The 18,615-nt window shown below is 50.0% G+C and overlaps 2 protein-coding genes across 2 annotated transcripts; both read left to right on the top strand.

The window, feature by feature from the left end:
• The first annotated feature begins 455 nt into the window (after positions 1 to 455).
• SEC11C (SEC11 homolog C, signal peptidase complex subunit) lies at positions 456 to 5,452 on the top strand. The gene is made up of 6 exons (XM_052670104.1): positions 456 to 597; positions 831 to 940; positions 2,514 to 2,663; positions 4,020 to 4,139; positions 4,797 to 4,854; positions 5,237 to 5,452. Exons 1-6 carry the CDS (start codon positions 556 to 558, stop codon positions 5,288 to 5,290), a joined length of 534 nt encoding a protein of 177 aa, XP_052526064.1. The 5' UTR covers positions 456 to 555; the 3' UTR covers positions 5,291 to 5,452.
• Positions 5,453 to 12,766: 7,314 nt separating this feature from the next.
• Positions 12,767 to 17,698, top strand: GRP (gastrin releasing peptide). The gene is made up of 3 exons (XM_052670101.1): positions 12,767 to 13,415; positions 13,929 to 14,179; positions 17,481 to 17,698. Exons 1-3 carry the CDS (start codon positions 13,037 to 13,039, stop codon positions 17,532 to 17,534), a joined length of 684 nt encoding a protein of 227 aa, XP_052526061.1. The 5' UTR covers positions 12,767 to 13,036; the 3' UTR covers positions 17,535 to 17,698.
• The last annotated feature ends 917 nt before the right edge of the window (positions 17,699 to 18,615 follow it).

Below are 18,615 nucleotides of genomic sequence, written 5' to 3'. Positions count from 1 at the left end.
GGCGGTAAAACATGAATCTAGCAGGTTGGACACGCCGTTTTAAGGCTATTCAAAGGACGAACTACACGCCACCGCACCGCAGCCCCGCACCGCGGCGCTCGGCCCGCCCCGCACGGCCCCACGGCTGCCAATGCGCTGCGCCCACGCCACGACGGTGGCCGCGAGAGCTGCCCGGCAGCCGCCTGACCCGAACGGCTCGGCCGTGGAGGAGAGCCCCGCCGCGCTGCTTGTCCCTCTGCTGCCCCGCGCACAGTCTCGGCTCGCTCCGCGTAGCTGCCTGCTCGCGCTCCCGCCCCGATCCCCGTCGGCCGAAAGAGCGTCAGGCACCTGCGTGAGCAGGCGGGGTCCTGACGTCAGGACCCCGATCCGCGGTGCATGCCGGGAACTGTAGTTCATCAGCGTTCGCGCGATACTGGGCGCGGGCGGGGCGAGCTGGAGAAAAGAACTACAAATCCCGGGGAGCCGGGCGCTCCGGCGGTGGGAGCGGTAGGGCCGCGGGGCTGCGCTGGAGACGAGCGCTCAGAGCCGGGGATCGGTGCTTGTCCGCGGGCCGCCATGGATCTCTTCGGGGATCTGCGGCGCATGAACAAGCGGCAGGTAGCAGCGGGCCGGGGCGGGGGGTCGGAGGCGGCTGTCCCCGGGCTGACGGCATCTCGGGGCGTTGGAATGCCGCCGGGTCCCGGAGCAGCCGGTGCGTAAGCGCTGCTGGCGTATGGCTGCGGCCGGAACGGCGCTGCGGCTCGCTGCTGTGGGCCGGAAATCTGCCTCGTGCTTAATGTGACACCGCAACTTGTGAAAACACGCTGAACATGTTCTCTCGTCCCGTGCAGCTGTATTACCAGGTCCTAAATTTTGCGATGATCGTCTCCTCTGCCCTCATGATATGGAAAGGGCTCATCGTCATCACTGGCAGCGAGAGCCCCATCGTTGTGGTGCTCAGGTGAGTGACGGTACTGCGCTGCTTAAGGCGTCGGGCTCCTTCCCTGCTCCACAGGCAGCTGTGCAGGTCTGAATCGCACCCGCACGGAGCAGAGCTCCCTCCGTGCTTAGAATGCAGGCTGTCAGTAATGTGTGTGGAGCAGCAGCTGTGTGAGACCTCGGTCTGTTTCCTTAAGGAACGGAGCAGCTCCCTGAGATCACTCATGTTGCCCAAGGAGGCTGTGGATGCCCCATCCCTGCAGGCATTCAGGGCCAGGCTGGATGTGGCTCTGGGCAGCCTGGGCTGCTGTTTGGTGACCTGCACACAGCAGGGGGTTGGAACTGGATGAGCGCTGTGCTCCTTTGCAACCCAGGCCATGCTGTGATTCTATGCCTGAGAAATTCTGTGTTGTGTTTTCTAAAGGCATTGAACAGTGTTAGGTCTATTTGTTAATTTATTTTTTACCACATGGACGTTTATTTTAAAGCTATATTATGGTAAAACTCCTTTTATTAGTTACGGTGGAGCATTGCCTCTCTCTCAGTGGTAATTTATGGCATGTCAAGACCCAGTCCTGCAGGCTTCTGTGTGCTCATCAAATTAATGAAGTTAAATGTATGTTCATGGAAGGTTCAGCCTTAGAGAAACAGAATGGACATCAGTAAGGAATCATGCAGAAAATAACAGCATTTTAATGGGAAAAGTCCATTACTGTGACAGGTGACAGAGCCCGAAATCCTACCTCGAAAGCTATTACCAAAATAACAAAAAATGTCTGACTGGAAAAAAGACATCAGTTTTTCTGATCATTACAGAATCACAGAACGGCCCTGGTTGGAAGGGACCTCAAGGATCACGAAGCTCCAACCCCCTGCCACACGCAGGGCCACCAACCTCCACATTTCAGAGCAGCCCAGGCTGCCCAGGGCCCCATCCAACCTGGCCTTGAACACCTCCAGGGATGGACGGGGCATCACAGCCTCTCTGGGCAGCTGTTCCAGCACCTCACCACTCTCATAGCAAAGAACTTCCTCTGACATCCAACCTCAATCTTCCCTCCCTCAACTTCAAACCATTTCCCCTTGTCCTGCTGTTATCTCCCATTTCCAAGAGTTGACTCCCCTCCTGTTTGCAGGCTCCCTTTAGGTACTGAAAGCTGCCATGAGGTCACTCCGCAGCCTTCTTTTCTCCATGCTGAACAAGCCCAGCTCCCTCATCCTGTCCTCATAGGGGAGGTGCTTCAGCCCTCATTATCATGATCATGATTAGCCATCATTGATATAAAAATAAGCCTCATTCCTGTCAGTTCAACTCTACCCAGAGAAGCATTTCGTGTGTTTCTGTGAAACACTTCCTGGCTTTTGTCTGTCACATTGTCTTAACCTGAATGGCTCATTTTGTTCCTTTGTTGGTACTGTATGGTACTGTTACTTTTCTGTACAGCTTGTTTGTTACTTTCACTGAGGCAGTGAGGATGTCTTCTAGGGGCTGGCCCAGACTGGGGCTCACTGGGCTTTGGGTTGCATGTTAGTTATCTGCGTGGTGTTCCTGATGGTGCTAATAAACTCTTTCCTTCTCTTTTTTTTTTTTGTAGTGGCAGCATGGAGCCAGCTTTTCACAGGGGAGACCTCTTATTCTTAACAAATTTCCACGATGACCCAATCAGAGCTGGTGAAATAGTCGTGTTTAAGGTTGAAGGCAGAGACATTCCAATTGTTCACAGAGTAATCAAGATTCATGAAAAGTAATGCAGCTTGGCCTTTCCCTTCTTTCTAAATACAATTTCCCTCACTGTGACTTTCAGTTGCTTTTCAGTTTGGGAATATCTCATGAAAAGGAGCACTTGAGGATTTGCTTTAATGTGCAGCTGGTCAGTAGGATGTGATCTGTTCCCAGTTCTGGGGCGTGCATCCTGTGACCCTGCCTCCCATCCTTCAGCAAAATTGCTCAGGTTCAAAGTAGGTCGATTTATGCCACAGGGAGTTGTGCTGTTTTTACCCTTCTGGCACAGGCCTCACATCATGAGCAGTTCTTCCCAAGGCAGTTCTGCTTTTGCACAGTGAAAAGGTAGTGTGCATATAGGAAGCACTGGAGTATTTGCTCCTTAGGAGCTCTGAGCAAGTGTTGAACCAAAATCCTGCATGTGTCATCCACACATACATAGTGCTAGAAAGGGAGCAAAACTTGACAGGTTTTCTAAGATCAGCACTTCGAATTATACCAAACAAAGCACAGAAAACACTATTTCCATTTGAAGCAGTAGGGAAAGGTTATTATTTGGGTAGGTTTAGGGTTTAAAATCTCTGTTCCTGCAAAAGGAATGAACCTTCTTAATGGCCAGAAGTTGGGGTATCAGCACTGCTGGGCCATAGCCCTGCACACAGGGTTTCCCATGCAGTAACAGCCCCACAAAATGTTTCGTCCACTCGATGATATTTAAAGACTGATGACCTGTATTATTTTTTTATTCTCCCTTTTACAAATACCAGATACAACTGAGGTTTTGCTGTACGGTGTCACTAAAGAGTGAGTGACTTGAAAGTGTGTTGCAGTGACAAAATGTTGAGTTATGTGCAGATTTGCAACTGTGCTAATTGATCGCTAATTGATTTGTATTAACCTCAGAGGAGGACTAAGCTAAATTTTGATTTGAGATCTTCCATTAAAATGATGCTTCCTCTTAAGGAGGGGGGTTGGTTTTATGGTTGGGTGCTGTTGTTTGTTTTGTTTTGTTTTTTAATTAGTCTGTGCTCTCCTGAAAATACAGAGAGTAGCAATGTATGTGTGGGGGGTTGTTTTGTAAAACAGCAAATACTGTTTTAGTTCTAAAAAATTAAAAGTGAGTGCCTTTCATAGTCATCACATAACTGCTGACATCAGGTGCCAGTCGGGGAGCATTTTGTACCACCTCTCCTGCTGAAATTTGTTGTCAGTAAAGGCTGTAATGTTGATGACTTAATGGTGCCTGTTAATAAGCAGGACTGGAAGTAAACCTGGTTATCTAATCTTGTAGTACTTCCCGTCTCCATTGTGTGCTTTCAGGATGTTGATTGAAGTTTTTGCATTAAGTGGTTCAGTTTATCACCTCGTTGCCTTTTAGAGAAAATGGGAACATCAAATTTCTGACCAAAGGTGATAACAATGAAGTTGATGACAGAGGCTTGTACAAAGAGGGGCAGAACTGGTTGGAGAAGAAAGACGTTGTTGGAAGAGCAAGGGGGTAAGTAATGCAGAATGGCTGTGTTCTTTTTTACTGAAACAGAGAACAAGTGATGACCTTAAATCTGGGTTCTGCTGGGTACAGAGTGAACAGTGTGGTATTTTTGAACTTCTTAAGTAGGCTGGTAATTAAGCTAATTTCCGTGGGAAAGTTACTTTCTGCAGTCTGCTCGCTGTTCTGGAGTGGCAATTAATTTCTTGAAGAAGCAGCGTGTAATAAAAATAGTTCACCAGTGTGCAGCAGTCAACCAACCTTTTCTTGTGGCTTCTGGAAGCTGCCAGGAAATGATTCCCACATCCCACAGTGATTCTGTGTAAGGTTTCAGCATTTGTCCACTTCCCTGCTTGAGAAGAGGATTTTCTCAAGTTATCCGTAGTTTTGTGTAAGAAATTTGCACCTGGAGCAACTCCTGCTTGGAGCCTCATGCCGTTTGTGGGGTGCACACGTATTTCAAATGCTGTGGATAATATTTAGCAAGGTGAGGCATCTGTGTGATGGAAGGAATGGGCGCTGTGAGAGTCTGCTCCTGAGTTTGCGTTGTGAGATGCACATCATCCTTAAGGCCCTTGTTGTCTGCTTGAGTGTTTGTTTCCTCTGAAACCCATTATTGGACACTCCTGAGGGTTCATTTTACCTTCCTCTGTTCTTCCGTTACAGGTTTTTGCCTTATGTTGGTATGGTAACCATAATAATGAATGACTATCCGAAATTTAAGGTATGTATGCAGGCAGCTTGAATACGTAAATCTAAAGCTGTAAAATACCACGTAAGGTAATAAGGAAAGAGTCTGGCTTATAGAACAGAATTTGTTACCTAGTGTAGAAGGAGCATTGTTTTCTTGTCTGCAGCCTGGCAGAAAGTGGTGCTTTTATTGATTCGAAGGCAGTTTACAGCTACCTCATGAATTAAGCACATACAGTAATGCTTATTTATAAAGAATATTGCTGTATACGAAATATTGCTGTAATTCTGCAGGAACTGCAACTGCTCGCTGCCGCGTGTCATGTTGCAGGGGGCACGTTTTGAGCAGTTTGTCATGTCAGAACTTCCCTGGAGAAGAGTTGTCATCAGTCTCCTTTCTGTATTTTCTTCTGCAGTATGCTCTGCTGGCAGTGATGGGAGCTTATGTGCTCCTGAAACGGGAATCCTGAGGCACAAAAAAGGAAGTCAGCTTTCCAAGAACGACGTATCAAGTTAAATATATGGGGATAAAAAAAGCGTAATATATTTCAGATGTTTTAACTTCTGTCTACGGTTCCAAAGCTGTGCAAACTTTTGTCTTGTCTAAATAAAGGGTGTTACTGATGAGTGAAGCTTTTGGCTCTGGGTTCATTCCTTAATGGCGTATTTGCTATCTGAAATAAGCAGTGCTTCCACTTGGCCTTCTGCAGAAGGGAGATAGTGACCGTCCAGAGCTGGAGCAGCTCATGCACTCCTTGCTGTGCTGTGGGTGCATTGCTCTCAGACTGCAGTATAATGGAGGCTCCCCTCGCTTTCTCCTGCCTGCCTGTTGAGGTGTTTTGCTCTTTCTGTTCACAACCTTACGAGCTTTTCTGTCAGCACTTAGAAAGACACAGTGCACATGTCTGAATGTGGTGAGCTGTAGGAGTTTGGCCACACTTTTACCTAAAGAAAACATGCTGGGTGTGGGTCTGGAGGAAGGAAAAAATGCAATAATACGGAAGCAATAACAAAAGCAATAACACAGAAAGGAACTTTCACTCTTCATTGAGAAATGGAAACTTCTTTTCTCTGAACGTGAAACTTGCTCCTTGATGTTCTAGCGATGAAGAAGGGAAGGACCTGATTTTTTGGGTCATGACATGATTCTAGAATTCAGGCTGTTGACGTTCTTGCTTTTGTGTTCCTACCTGTGAAATAAAACCAACAAATTTTTCCCGGGGCTTTATAGAAACCCGAATTACTAGATGAAAAGCACAGTGGTGCGCTCAGTAATATTACCAGTCAGGAAAAAGCATAACCCAGATTCCTGTTTTGAGGACGTGTTGTTCTGTCTATGACACCTGAAGAGTGTCAGACATAAGACTGATCTTTCATTTTAAGCTAAGAACAGCCTTACGTGAAGTCCTGGGTCTCCTTGGCTTCCAGTGTCAGCATTGTACCCTCAACAAAGCAGAACTTGTTTTCTTGGCGTGCTTTGTTTTTGTAGCTCTGATGAGGAACAGCGTGATGCTTTCTTTCCTATGGAGGTCTGTTTCTTCTGCAATCCCCCACCTCTGCAGAAATACGCCGTTACACAACCGTGGCACCCCTTCTGCTCCAACTGAAAGGCAGGCAGCTGCTGGGTTCTTCCGAGCACTATGCTTCTTCTGTGTCCTACTGAGCAGTTATCACAACAAACCCTAATATAAAAACGAGTTATTCAATTGGTGCAGAATTAAAATTGAGCATAATAAAGGGCCTGTCAGAGTAATGCAGTTATTCTTAATGCAGTCTTTCTGGAAGTATGTCATCACGGTTAAGTAAAAATGCAGTAATTTTTGGGGGCAGTGCACGGGTGGTGTTACTCAAATTGGAATTGCTTCCATACAATCACAGTCCTCACTGTGAGACTGGGACTCTGCACATAAGTGCTATGATAAATTCTGCCCGTTTTGGTGGGAATTTTGTGCTGAGGAAACACAAAGTGGGTAAAAACGAGCCAGGATTGACTTAGCTGTGCTTGGAAGATTGTAATTCTTGAGAGTGAAATCCTGCGTCTCGTTCTGGCTCCCTGATAACCCCATCCTGTGGAACTGGCTGGTGGTAGAGTTAAATGCAGGTGCACCTACATTACCTGCTCTTATTGCTCGGCGTTGTTTGTCCTGCTGTACCTGCTCTTCGGTGCTGTGCATGACAGCACAGCTCCACTTACCTTCCTGATTTCAGCTGGATACACAGAGAGCTGCTAATCGCATCCAAACTAAGCAGCTTTTGTAAACCAAAACAAGTGTGCAACTTGTTCAACCATCCGGTGCAGACAATCCACCTCTTGGCCTTTGCAGTCTGCTGGGACTGAGGTGGAGGTGCTGTGCTGAGAACAGCCTGAGAATAGGTCTTTTCCCAGTGCCTGCCTCCTGAGGGCTTTGTGTTGGTGTAGGAATGAGATGTCTGATGCTGATGCTTCTTGCATCAATTTGTTGACGTATCTGAGAACTAGAAGAACTGAAGACCAGACTGGTACAAAATGAAGGGAGGGTCTTTAAACACTGATGTTTGGAGGAGCCGGTGCAGCTTGGCTGGTTGTTCTCCGCTGGGTCTGTGAGTGGAGCAGACTCATCAAAGCCTCTGGGAAAAAGAAAAGCAAATGCTGGCTAGCCTGAGAGATCCTCATATCTGGGGTGGTGCTGGAGGAGCAAAGAAACACCACGAGATAGATAGCATCCAAAGCCATAAGGCACAGAGCTCTGTGGGCACCTGAACCCTTCCTTGCACTGACGTTCTAACTCACGGCACTGAGAAGATGTGAAATTAAACCACCTGAGGGTTTAGGGTGCCTTACAGTGCCAAGGCCCTACACAGCTCAGTGAGAGCATTTGTGCTGTAATCATGATACTTCTGTCAATGCAGAATATGAAGCCTCTTTCTCAGCAGAGAGGAAGCGATACTGAATATTAAGCCTGATTAATCACGTCTCTTTTTCTCAGAGAAAAAAAATGCAAATGATGCAGCACATGCCTTTTGCAGAAGGGATGCTTTGCACAGCGCCAACAGCCTCGCTTTTCTGACACCAGTGCTGCTGACAGCACTGGTATAAACCCACGGAGAAATCCTTCCAGTACTCAGCTCTTCACAGCGCCAAAGAGGTGGTTCAGACTTCTCTCTGCCTTTTCTGCTCATCACACATTGCTCTCACTGTCTTTTCTTACTCACTCAAGAGCCCCAAGCCCGCAGCTGAGGGTGCTTTGAAAGGCAAAAGGGAGAGAAAGCAGAAGCGCCCACAGACTGCTGTACGCCTGTCCTGCGGTGGCTGTCAGTCCCACCAGGAGGAGACGGGGTGCCCACAGGACCAGCCCAGCCCTTTCTCTCTGTGTTTAATCAAGATAGTGACCAACAGTGATGAAAACAGCCATGTCCTTTGCCTGCCTGTGTGGGTTCTATCAGTGTTTGGACATCTCGTGGGCCCAAAGCAAACAAAATGTAAAGGATGAAAAGTTAAATGTTTCCCTGCTCTATAGCTTGGCTTGATTCAGTCTGTTCCACCTCTTTTGTCACCGTTTTCATGCTCCAGCACCTTGCTTTCGTACAGAACCAACTCTGCTTCTCTATCATCCATGTGTAGCGATGCTATCAGCAAAAACTGAAAGCCTTTATGGGGTGCGTGTGTCATCTGCAGGCATATGAAAATCCGATGTGGATGGGGGCAGCATCCCCATTCTGAAGCCATTTGAAAACTGAACATACATCTGGATCCAAATTGAGCAAACAAAGCTGCTACAGACAAAGCTCCATTCCATTCGTGGTGATGTTAGGACAGCAGGACAGTGAAGGTCACATCAGCTGAACTGGAAACTGTGTTTGGGGAGTGGGATGCCTGCATGCCAACGCCAGCAGCTGCAGCATGGCCCAAGGAGCTGCATTGGCTCCTGCTTCCAAGGAACATCTCCTTTTTGCAGCTGCTGTGTGTTGTGGCTGGAGCCCTGGGGCCATTGACAGCCCTGGGGCTTCCTGGCTCTGCCCCTCCTATCACCTCTGCTCACTGCCTAGTAGCAATCCAGCCTCCTGCAATGAAGTTTCCTCCATTTTAGCTTCTCAGCACCTGCAGCTATACATGGAAGGAAGTTGGCACTGGGAAACAAAGCGTAGTTTCCTATTTCCTCTGAGCTTGTTTCTCACAGGTTTAGCCTGCAAACTAAGATGCCAAGCTAAACTAAGCCAAACTAAGATGCAAGCCAGCAGATGAGTCACCTGCTGGGTGCTCTGCTAACTCAGCCACAGCTGAGGAAGTTCTATAGAAGCAGCTCAGACTGCGATGTCAGCCCCATCCCCAAGACACCAAGTTAACATAGTGAGTTCATTTTCACTTGCATTCAAAGAAAGGAGGTAATAAATGAAATGATAGAGCAAGAATAGCACAGAACAAGGCAATGCCCCTAATCTTACTACTTAGGATTAACTACAGTGATTAGGAAAGACACATCACCAATTGCCCCAATATTTTGCTATCATCCAGACCTGCATCCACTGGATGCCCCAGTTGCAGTGAGGGTTTGCTTCCTGGGAGCTGGGAGGTCCTGGCAGGTGAGATCTCCAGCTTCACTACTGGAGAGTCCAGCTTTTCTACCTTTGAACAGACAAGCTTACATACCTTCAAGCATGGAAACATCTGGTTTAATTCTCCCTCTTTGGATTCCACTTCCAGCCTGGCCAAGGCTCAAGGAGGAACCATGGAGTCTGTGTATTAGTGAGCCTTGACACCATGCTTCTGAACAAGGAAAGGTCCACACATTTTCATAATGCTTCATGTAAGCTACATCTCTTGCTAACGAGGCACCTTATCCAAGATATGTATTTTGCTAATGGTCGTATCCATTTGGTTAATGATTGGATACTGATGATGCATAAGGGGTTGTGAGATTCATCCAGAAGTCCACGTTGGTTCAAGGCCTACAGTTCAAGCCTTCAGCAGCACAAACAGTGCCGAATTTCTTAAACTCCGCCTCATTAAACAAATGCACATCACTTCCTGTTGTTCACTTCTGCCAAGCTCCTTGCACAAGAACATCAACAGGACGGAGCTCTTTACAATAAGAGCAGAGAGGCTGGTGCTGCCCCATCCCTGCAGACAGCCGAGGTCGGGCTGGATGGGCTCTGAGCACTGCTGGAGCTGCGGGTGTCCCTGTGCACTGCAGGGAGTGCGACCTGATGGCCTTCAGGGGTCCCTTCCCATGAAGATTCTATGGCTTTGTGGTCTGGCTGTTTGCACAGCGCTGCCCCCCGCCCCGCTCTGCACCATTCAGCATCTCCAACATTTGCAGAGCGCTCCCCGGTGATCGCTCCCTTATTACATTGCTGATGCACTTAAACCCCTGTTTGCTCTGTGCACACATCGGAGCTATCTGCAACGTCAGAACTGCTACAAAAGGCGGTGAGAGGCGCAGTGTTTTTCTTTCACCCCCTTTTATTTCCATAAAATCCGACTCGCTGACGGACCGCGTTTGCCTGAAATGTGAAGGAAGCAAAATAAACAGCAGTGCTGTGAGAGCAGCATTAAAACGCAGCCATGCTTTTCCACACAGTCACTTACTTTGACACGTGGACAGATACATGATGAGCAAAAAGGGGTCTTCAAACAAGGAGAGCTGTTCCTTGAAGCTTGCATACTTGTAGCCGTTACCGGGTTCCTTCTTTAGGGCAGAAGGCACCCCATAGGACTCAGTTTCCTCCTCTGAGCACGTGTTCTCACTGACTTTCAGGATGACTGTCAGCATAAGAGCAAAGGTAAGCCTAAGAAAAGGCAGACAGGCCTTCAGAGCTGCTTCCATTTTGGCTAATCATTGGTTTTCTCTTTCAAAAATCCCTCAAGTGGAGTTTCTATTGGTGGCTTGCTTCAAATGACTCAGCTGAATGCCTGAGGGACTTCAACAGATTTCTGTATTTGCTTCATGACGATGCTCCGAAACGCGTTTCTCCCACCTCCACCCCTCCCAAAAAAAAAGGATTCAAAAAGCCAATGTTAATTAAAAAATAAAAAATATATTAAAAAAATAATAATCACCTCAAGCCCTACTTTGATCCCCCCCCTGCAGACTGTTACTTCTCACCATAATTGCAATGGTAACCTGCAGGGAAACAAATTAAGACGAAGAGAGAAGATACAAAAATGGAAGTGCTCCAGAAGCAGCCTCCAAGCAGAGCAACCCGAGGCAGTGTGAGATGAGATCCAACATGAGAGAGCATCCTTCATCAGGTGGGATGGACGCAGACATGTCATGCACAGGCAAAATCTGAGAAAGGCGCAGCCACTGTGGCTGAGGAAAGCCAAACATTCTGCTTTGGTGTTGCTGTTTATCTGAAAATGCACATTTTTTTTCCTGAGTTTTCCATTTCCTGGCTTGAATGGTGATGAGCAATTGGGATGTCCCACGGACGGCGACGCTGTCACTCAGCACAGAGCATGTGTCTTCCGTAGCGACGCCGCGCACTGAAACTCCTGACTGAGGCATGAAAATGCCATTGTAAATTAAACAAGAACGCATAATGAATAACAAAAATGAAAGAGTGAATCACACGAAGCAATAAAAGGAGACGCAATAAACTGAGATTAAACAAGGGAACAATTTGGCTCATGCAGGAGGGTACACAACTGACTTCAGGAGTGCTTGAGCTGGATAATCCGCCCAGTAATTACGTTACTTTACATCCCTGGTAGCTTCCAGCAGGAAGCACTGTGGGTGCAGCTCTGTGGGGTCAGCTGAAGGACCTGGCTATCCCTCGCAGCCAGCTCTGTTAACAGCATCTCTGACACCGTGACGTGTCTCTCCAGACACAGAACTGTCACATCAACCAATTCCATGCGACTTCACCCCTCTGCCCGTTCCCCTTGGGGGCAAGCAGCACGTCAGGGCTGCACATCCTTCTGCCACGCATCCACCTTCACTCCACTGAGGCCGCTTTGAGGAGCACACGTTTGTGTTCCAGCTCTTGGTGGCCTTTACAGCCCTCTGTCATCCACTTCAGGGACTCACCCACTTCTCCTCCTTGCTCTCAGCAGGGTGGAAATCACAGAATCATAGACTCACGGAATGGCCTGGGTTGCAAAGGAGCACAACGCTCATCAGTTCCAACCCCCTGCTGTGTGCAGGTCGCCAACCAGCAGCCCAGGCTGCCCAGAGCCACATCCAGCCTGGCCTTGAATGCCTGCAGGGATGGGGCATCCACAGCCTCCTTGGGCAACCTGTGCCAGTGAGGAACAGCTTTCCATTCATCAATACAGCTGGCCAGCTCTGGGTGCCCTGAAGTGCTGGAACACCACAAGGAGAAAGTGCTGCAAACCCGAGTTGTATTTGCAAATACCTGCAACAGCAACTTCAGGTGATAACTGGAAATTAAAAGAAACTGCCTCAGAGCTTGAAGTCATGTTGTCCTTTGAGTTTGCTCGTTTTCTAGTGATCTCTCCACCTCAGAAGTGCGGGAGCAACTTTTTTCCCCCTTAAGCTCTTGCAAAAACTTCTCAGCCTGTTCAGGCATTCCCATCCAGAGAGGCAAACTGCTTCTGTGAACACTTGTGCTTTCTGTAAAGAAGATAAGACATTTTTGTTTTTAACTTCTTCCAAAAAGGAGTTCCTGCAGCGGAGATGTCACCCGGCTCCCTGCCCCAAGCCGTATTGACGGCACTTTGCTTTAGCACGTAAATTAGGACACAGACATGAGAACCTGCACGGCCGACGGTAAAACCGCACCGTGCCATGGACATCCCCTCGCTTATGTCCCCTGACCCCCGTGTCCCATTCCGGGTCCCTGCGGCAAAGCCCCCCCCGCCGCTGCTGCCCCGCGCAGACCGACCCGAGCCCGCCGGATGTACCCGAGGGGAAAACCCACTCCTCGGAAGTTTCTAATTCGCGAACGTAACTAATGGTGAAAACGGCCCCGAGCGCCGTGTAGGGCTGTGTCTCCATCAGAGCGAGAGCTGCCACGGCCCGGCTGCCCGCGGAGAACGGGGACAGCCCGGAGCGCCGGCGGCACCGGGACAACCGGGCTCCCCAGGGCCCGGAGGAGCGGGACGAGCGGCACCGGGACGGCCGTCGGGGAGCACGTGCGGCGGATAGGGGCAGCGCCGGGGCTGAGCTCCGGGATGGAACCGACCCCGCCTCCCCCCTCCGAGAGCCCTCCGGGGCGGGGAGGAGGGCGGGGGGGTCCGGCTGCCCGCGGCATCACCCGCCCCCGCCGGAGGCAGGATGGAGGCACGGGGGGCCGGGGGCGGCCGCAGCCCCGGCCCCGTGAGGAGGCGTCAGGCGCGGGAGCTCCGGTCCCGGCTTCGTATAAATGGGGGTCGTCAGAGGCGGCGTGTCAGCAGCGCTCTCGGCCCAGCCGCAGCCAGAGCCGGAGCGCGAAGCCGGGCTGGGGCCGGCCCGCAGCGGAGTGCGGCTAGACGGCGGCGCGGGCAGGGAAGCGGCACCGGCACGATGGGCGGCGGCGGCCCCCGGCGGCCCGGCGCGCTGCCGCTGCTGGCTCTGCTGGCTCTGCTGGCTGCGCAGGGCGGAGCGGCCCCGCTGCAGCCCGGCGGCTCCCCAGCGCTCACCAAGATCTACCCCCGCGGCAGTCACTGGGCTGTGGGTAAGTCTCCGTGCCGCCCCCCGCGCTCCGCTGGCCGCTCCGGGGGCTCCGTGCTGCTCGCCCGCCGCCGCCGTCGGGTCTCCTTCCCCGCTCCGTCCCGGGAGCGCCGGGCGGGCTGTGGCTGTGCGAGACGAGTTCCTACATCCGACATCAAGGCATGGGAAGTCTAAACTTTCAGCTTCTTCACTCACAACTTGTTTCACCATTCTAATCAGGTGCTGCTCCCTATTTCCGGCAAAATGCTTGGTTATCTCTCTCCGGTTTGTAGCAACATCCCCACTGCCGGCGTAAGAAATCAGTTGTGTGTAACACTGACAGCGCCTTCAGTCCCTGCTGTGCTTCAGTTTCAAAATCTTGCTTCCGTTCCCCTTCCCTTTCCTTTTCCCCTTCCTTTTCCCTTTCCCTCCCCTCCCCTCCCTCCATACCATCACTACTCCTAGCTGATGTTTGTACCCTTAAAGCCATGTTTTGCCTGTTTGGATGAATTTCATGCCACAGTCCTTGTTCTTACAGGGCACTTAATGGGGAAAAAGAGCACTGGGGATTTTCCTTATGCTTATGAAGAAGAAAACAAGATCCCATTTTCAGCCTCACCTGAAAATATCAAGCAGCTGGATGACTATCTGCAGCGGGAAGAAATGTCCAAACATTTGCTACAGCTGCTGGAAGGGAATGAAAATAAAAGTTCTCACTTCTCAAAAGGAGGGCTTCCCTGGCACGCCAGGAACTCCTGGGAGACAGATGACAGCAGCAGCTGGAAAGATGTAAGTAAGACAAAATGTGTGAGCGCATTCCTTACAGTTTTTGTTTTAAAGTGGCATACCATCTCTTGACTTCTGCATTGACCTGATCGTTATCAGAAGCGTGTCTAACGCAGCAGTCATTCAGTAAACGCAGCATTCATTCAGTGAAGCAGGATTTTACCCTTGATTAGGAATCGTGGGTCACATACGCCGTGATTTATGAACAATTCACCAGGTGTTCCACAGGTTTCAGTGCCCAGATTCCCTTTCAGCCCCCCCTGGTTGCCAACATTCTTGGTTTTTCTGGCACTTCCCCAGGCTGAGATGACCGCATCAGCAGCAAGTTCTGTGTCAAATCAGCAGAACCGAGCTGAAAAACAGGTGTGCATGCAGGGAGGAGGCAGAGAGCTTTACACATCCTGTATAAAGCTGCCCCACACGGGCTGTGTGTTCTGGCTGCTGTTGCCTGCTCTGGCTTGCGAGGCACCTCATCCTGGAGCTAAGCTGCTCCCAGCTCTGCTTTCAGCACACCCAAATCCCTTCCCCAGGCATCAGTGTGTCTGCCTGATGATGCTGACCACTGCTGTGGTCGTGTTTGGTCCCACGGAATCAATCTCTGCCTGCAGGCGAGCTTTAACGATTGCCGTCCTTAATCCAACCTCTCCTTCCCTTAAGAAACGGTACCTATGAGCGCCAGTTCATGAGGTGTGGCTTTGGTACAGATTCACCCCCATTCCTTTGGGAAACCCCGTGAAATGTACTTGGAAGGATGTTTAACAGAAGGTAATCGAGGTCCAAAGGAAGGCTTGCTGTGTGCACTGCAGAACTTACAGTATGACTCCTTTCTCTGCAAAGCATCGGGTTCCAGGATGGTGATGGAGCTGCACATCTCTTTTTGGGCAGCATTGATACGGTATAGAAAGAGTGACACGTGCTTTTAGAGGCACTGATGAGAAGGGTTTTTCTACCCATTCTCCAGCAGTGCGTATTCCTGTAGAGGTAACTCTGCCCTCCTGAATTCCCAGTGCAGTGAAATCATTGCTGCTGACTTGAATAAGGATTTACTCATTCAATTAAGCTGTGATTTAAGTCTCTTAGAGCACTGATGTGAATGCTGCCCGTGTGTTTGTTTCTGGCTGTGGCTTTATGACAGCGATGTTTAAAATAACTGTGATTGATATGGTCTATAAAGGGAAAGCTATTTGTCTCTTCCTCAGTTCTGCAGCGTGCAGCTCTGTAATCCAGTTAGACAAACTCCATTATGTTATATGGAGAGGGAAATATTTTTACTTCTAAAAGCATTTGGTAATAAATCGTATTTGAATGGCCAGATGTTGCCCTTATTGAATTCTATTCACATCTGTGTGCTTTTGCTCTGAATTAATATCCACTTTTTTTTTGGGGGGGGGGGGGGTCAGACATTGAACGTATTTATGGAATAAATAATGGGGTAATAACAAATACGTGGAATAACATTGCCTTAAATCTCCAGAATTATCAAACGAGTGGCAAAATAAATCACGTCTCCTATGCAACCGTGATACGTGACATCAGCAGAGCCTCGTTTTGCCACAGAACCTTTCATTTCCAGCATGCAAAGTTGCTTTGTCTCTCCCCTGCACCATGAAAGGGGCGCCTACCCCCTGCTCTCCTCTTGCTGGATGCAAACAGCCGATTGCATGCAGCCTGGAGAGGACAGAATGCACTGTTCTTCCACCAGGCTCCAAAAGCAAAACCCCAGCATCCAACAACCCAACACAGACCTTCTGCCTTCCGGGTGCAGGAGGTCTGAAGACCAAAAGCGACTTGCTTTGATGCAGGAGGGCTGTGTGCTCAGATGCTGTCCTGGGGGATGTGTTGTAGTGGGAAATGCTGGCAGGAGGTGGGTGTTGGACTGGATGGTCTCAGACGCCTTTTCCAGGCTTGGTGAACTTGTGATCCTTTCCCAGATGTTTAAATAACGATTGCTGTTATTTTTCTTTCCCGACGAGGCAGTGTTTATTTGCAGGGGCAAATTCAGGTGCATAGGAAATTCAGCCTCACGTGTACACGGCGACATGAGAGCTGACACGACCTCTGGATTTCTGTTCTGTGGATGTAGTGTTGATACCTAAACACACATATTTTGTATACTCTCTGGGTCTGAGGGCTTCCATCTTGCACTTGGCCCACACGCTTCCTGTGCATGCTCAGTGGAGTTGCCTGTGTATGGGGACGGTGGCTGGGCATCAGGTGGCTGAGCAAATGGTGATGGGGCAGTGGCTATGGGATGTTTGCAGTTGGCCCTCGGTGCCGTTGTGCTTTTCCAGCCACAGTGTGTTTGAAAAAGAAACTGACTGTGAGAGGCAGCAGATCCCGTGTTCGGAATTGGTTCGCTGTGAAACTGCCCTTTGGGTGGAGGTACTGAAGTGTGAGCAAGAGTGATTTGTGTGCTGTGCAGCGATGCATTACCTGCCCTGGGACCAAAGAGTGACCAGGGAGCTGCAGGCAGGGAGCAGTGCTGTGGTGCTGAGCACGGGGAGCTGCTGTGTCTCTCCACCGAGCATCATTGAAGGCAGGCGCTGCTGGGAAGGGCTCTGTTCCATGGAGCCTGTCAAATTTCAGTGCAGTTTTTGAATTTAAAATCATAGATTGGAAGTTACTGACCCTGAAGTCAAAAGCTGCAGCAGTAAATTCAGGTCTGCCCTTCAAGTAACTCGGCTCAGAGCCTTGGGTGCAAGCTCTGATTTGTTCTGAGCATTATCCACCATCAGTGCTCATGCTGTGCCATTCAGTTCTCAACAACAACAACAACAACAACAACAACAATAATAATAATAAAATTCGGAAAGACCGAATGGGATCAGTATCAAAACAGACAGTCAAAATGGGAGAGAACTGAGCATCACAGTTGTGGGAATTCAGCGGCGGGTGGAGTGCCTGAGTTCCATCCTTCTGTCTTAAGGCAGCTGTGGGCTGAAGGAAGACTTTGCTGCTCTTTATTCCATGGATAAATTGCAGTTGAAGTGTTTAAAGATCGGAAAGGAAATCTGTCCTGCAAGCTGGCCTTGGTATAAGTCGGACAATAAGCTCTAAACTGTTCCTGTGTCTCGGCTTTTTAGCAGTAATGAGGCGTTATATCAACCGAGATAGCAGACAGAATGCTCTGGGAAATGACTTTCCTCTTACTTTGCTGATTGGCCATTAAGCTGATCAAGACAAAGGATGTCTTTTTGTGTTTGTTATGTGAGCACACGAGGCAGCTGTGTATGAGGCTGATGAGCTTAGAGAGTGACTTCTGCCAGGCCTGCTCTGTAAATGCCATTTTTTCTCTTTTTATCAGATGATGGAGAATTTGCTCCAAGTTGTGAATATGAAGGAGAGCACTCCGAGCTGAAAGGAAGTCTCTAAACCCGAAGAATTGGAACACTTTCCATAAGAGACTATGTTTCACAACCACTTGATTGTTATCAGATAATCAGCAAGGTTTCCTTTCTGTAAACAAGATTTCCGTTGTGTAAGAGACCTAAATACACGTATTCTTGTATGTTTCGGCAAAGACCACGCTCCCTACTTCATTTCCGACGCTGCCCTTTCTCCCTCGAGCGGCTGTGACAGCCGCAATGCTCACGGAAGGGTTCTTACAACGAATTACACCCGCCCGCTCCGGTCGGACACCGCGCGGCGTCCCGGCGCTGCAGCGGATGGCGCTGATGGAAGGAGCCGCGGCTGCTCTCCCGCTGTGCCCGACGCGGCCGCCAGGGGGCGCCGCAGCACCGCAGATCCGGGGCGGTGCGGAGCGGTGCGGTGGGAGGCGCGGGGCGATGAGGGGAGTCCGCCTGTTTTCCCAGTCCTTTCCCAGCTGGTTAGTCCTTCCCGCCCTCCTCCTTCAGTTTTTTCCCTCCTGGAGGATGGGGTTCTCTTCCCCCATTTAGGATCATTGGTTCCTAACAGTTGGAAGGGACCAGTAGGTCCCACTGCCTGCGGTGCACAGGAGCACCCACAGCTCCATCAGGTGCTCAGTGCCCCATCCAGCATGACCTTGGGATGGGGCACCACCACCTTTCTGGGCACTCAGGTTCCTCACCGCCCTCAATGTGAACGACTTTTTCGACCTAAATCTCCACTCTTTAAGCTTGAAGCCATTTCCCCTTGTTCTATCGCCACAGACCCTGCTGAAGCGTCTGCCCCCTTCTTTCCTGCAGCTCCCTTTTAGACACTCACAGGCTGCTCTCAGGTCTCCCTGGAGCCTTCTCTCCTCCCTGCTCTCAGCCTGTCCTCACAGGGGAGCTGTTCCATCCCTGGCACCACTTCTGCAGCCCTCCTCTGGATGCGCTCTGTCAGGCCCACGTCCCTCCTGCGCTGAGCACTCCCCATCTGGACACGGCACTCCAGGTGAGGTCTCACAGCTCGGAGCAGAGGGGCGCATCCCCCCCTCGCCCTGCCGGCCACGCTGCTGCGGATGCAGCCCGGGACAC

Source organism: Tympanuchus pallidicinctus, unplaced genomic scaffold, assembly GCF_026119805.1.
Source record: "Tympanuchus pallidicinctus isolate F22 unplaced genomic scaffold, pur_lepc_1.0 scaffold9, whole genome shotgun sequence".
In the NCBI taxonomy this organism is placed as follows: Eukaryota; Metazoa; Chordata; class Aves; order Galliformes; family Phasianidae; genus Tympanuchus; species Tympanuchus pallidicinctus.
This window is presented reverse-complemented; position numbering and strand designations above follow the sequence as displayed.

Excerpts from the sequence above, each read along its gene's own strand:
- SEC11C (XM_052670104.1), top strand. The coding sequence starts at position 556 with ATGGATCTCTTCGGGGATCTGCGGCGCATGAACAAGCGGCAG. Across the intron at positions 941-2,513 it reads CCCATCGTTGTGGTGCTCAG|TGGCAGCATGGAGCCAGCTT; the intron begins GTGAGTGACGGT and ends TTTTTTTTGTAG. Across the intron at positions 4,855-5,236 it reads ATGACTATCCGAAATTTAAG|TATGCTCTGCTGGCAGTGAT; the intron begins GTATGTATGCAG and ends TTTCTTCTGCAG.
- GRP (XM_052670101.1), top strand. The coding sequence starts at position 13,037 with ATGGAGGCACGGGGGGCCGGGGGCGGCCGCAGCCCCGGCCCCGTGAGG. Across the intron at positions 13,416-13,928 it reads CGGCAGTCACTGGGCTGTGG|GGCACTTAATGGGGAAAAAG; the intron begins GTAAGTCTCCGT and ends TTGTTCTTACAG. Across the intron at positions 14,180-17,480 it reads ACAGCAGCAGCTGGAAAGAT|ATGATGGAGAATTTGCTCCA; the intron begins GTAAGTAAGACA and ends TCTTTTTATCAG.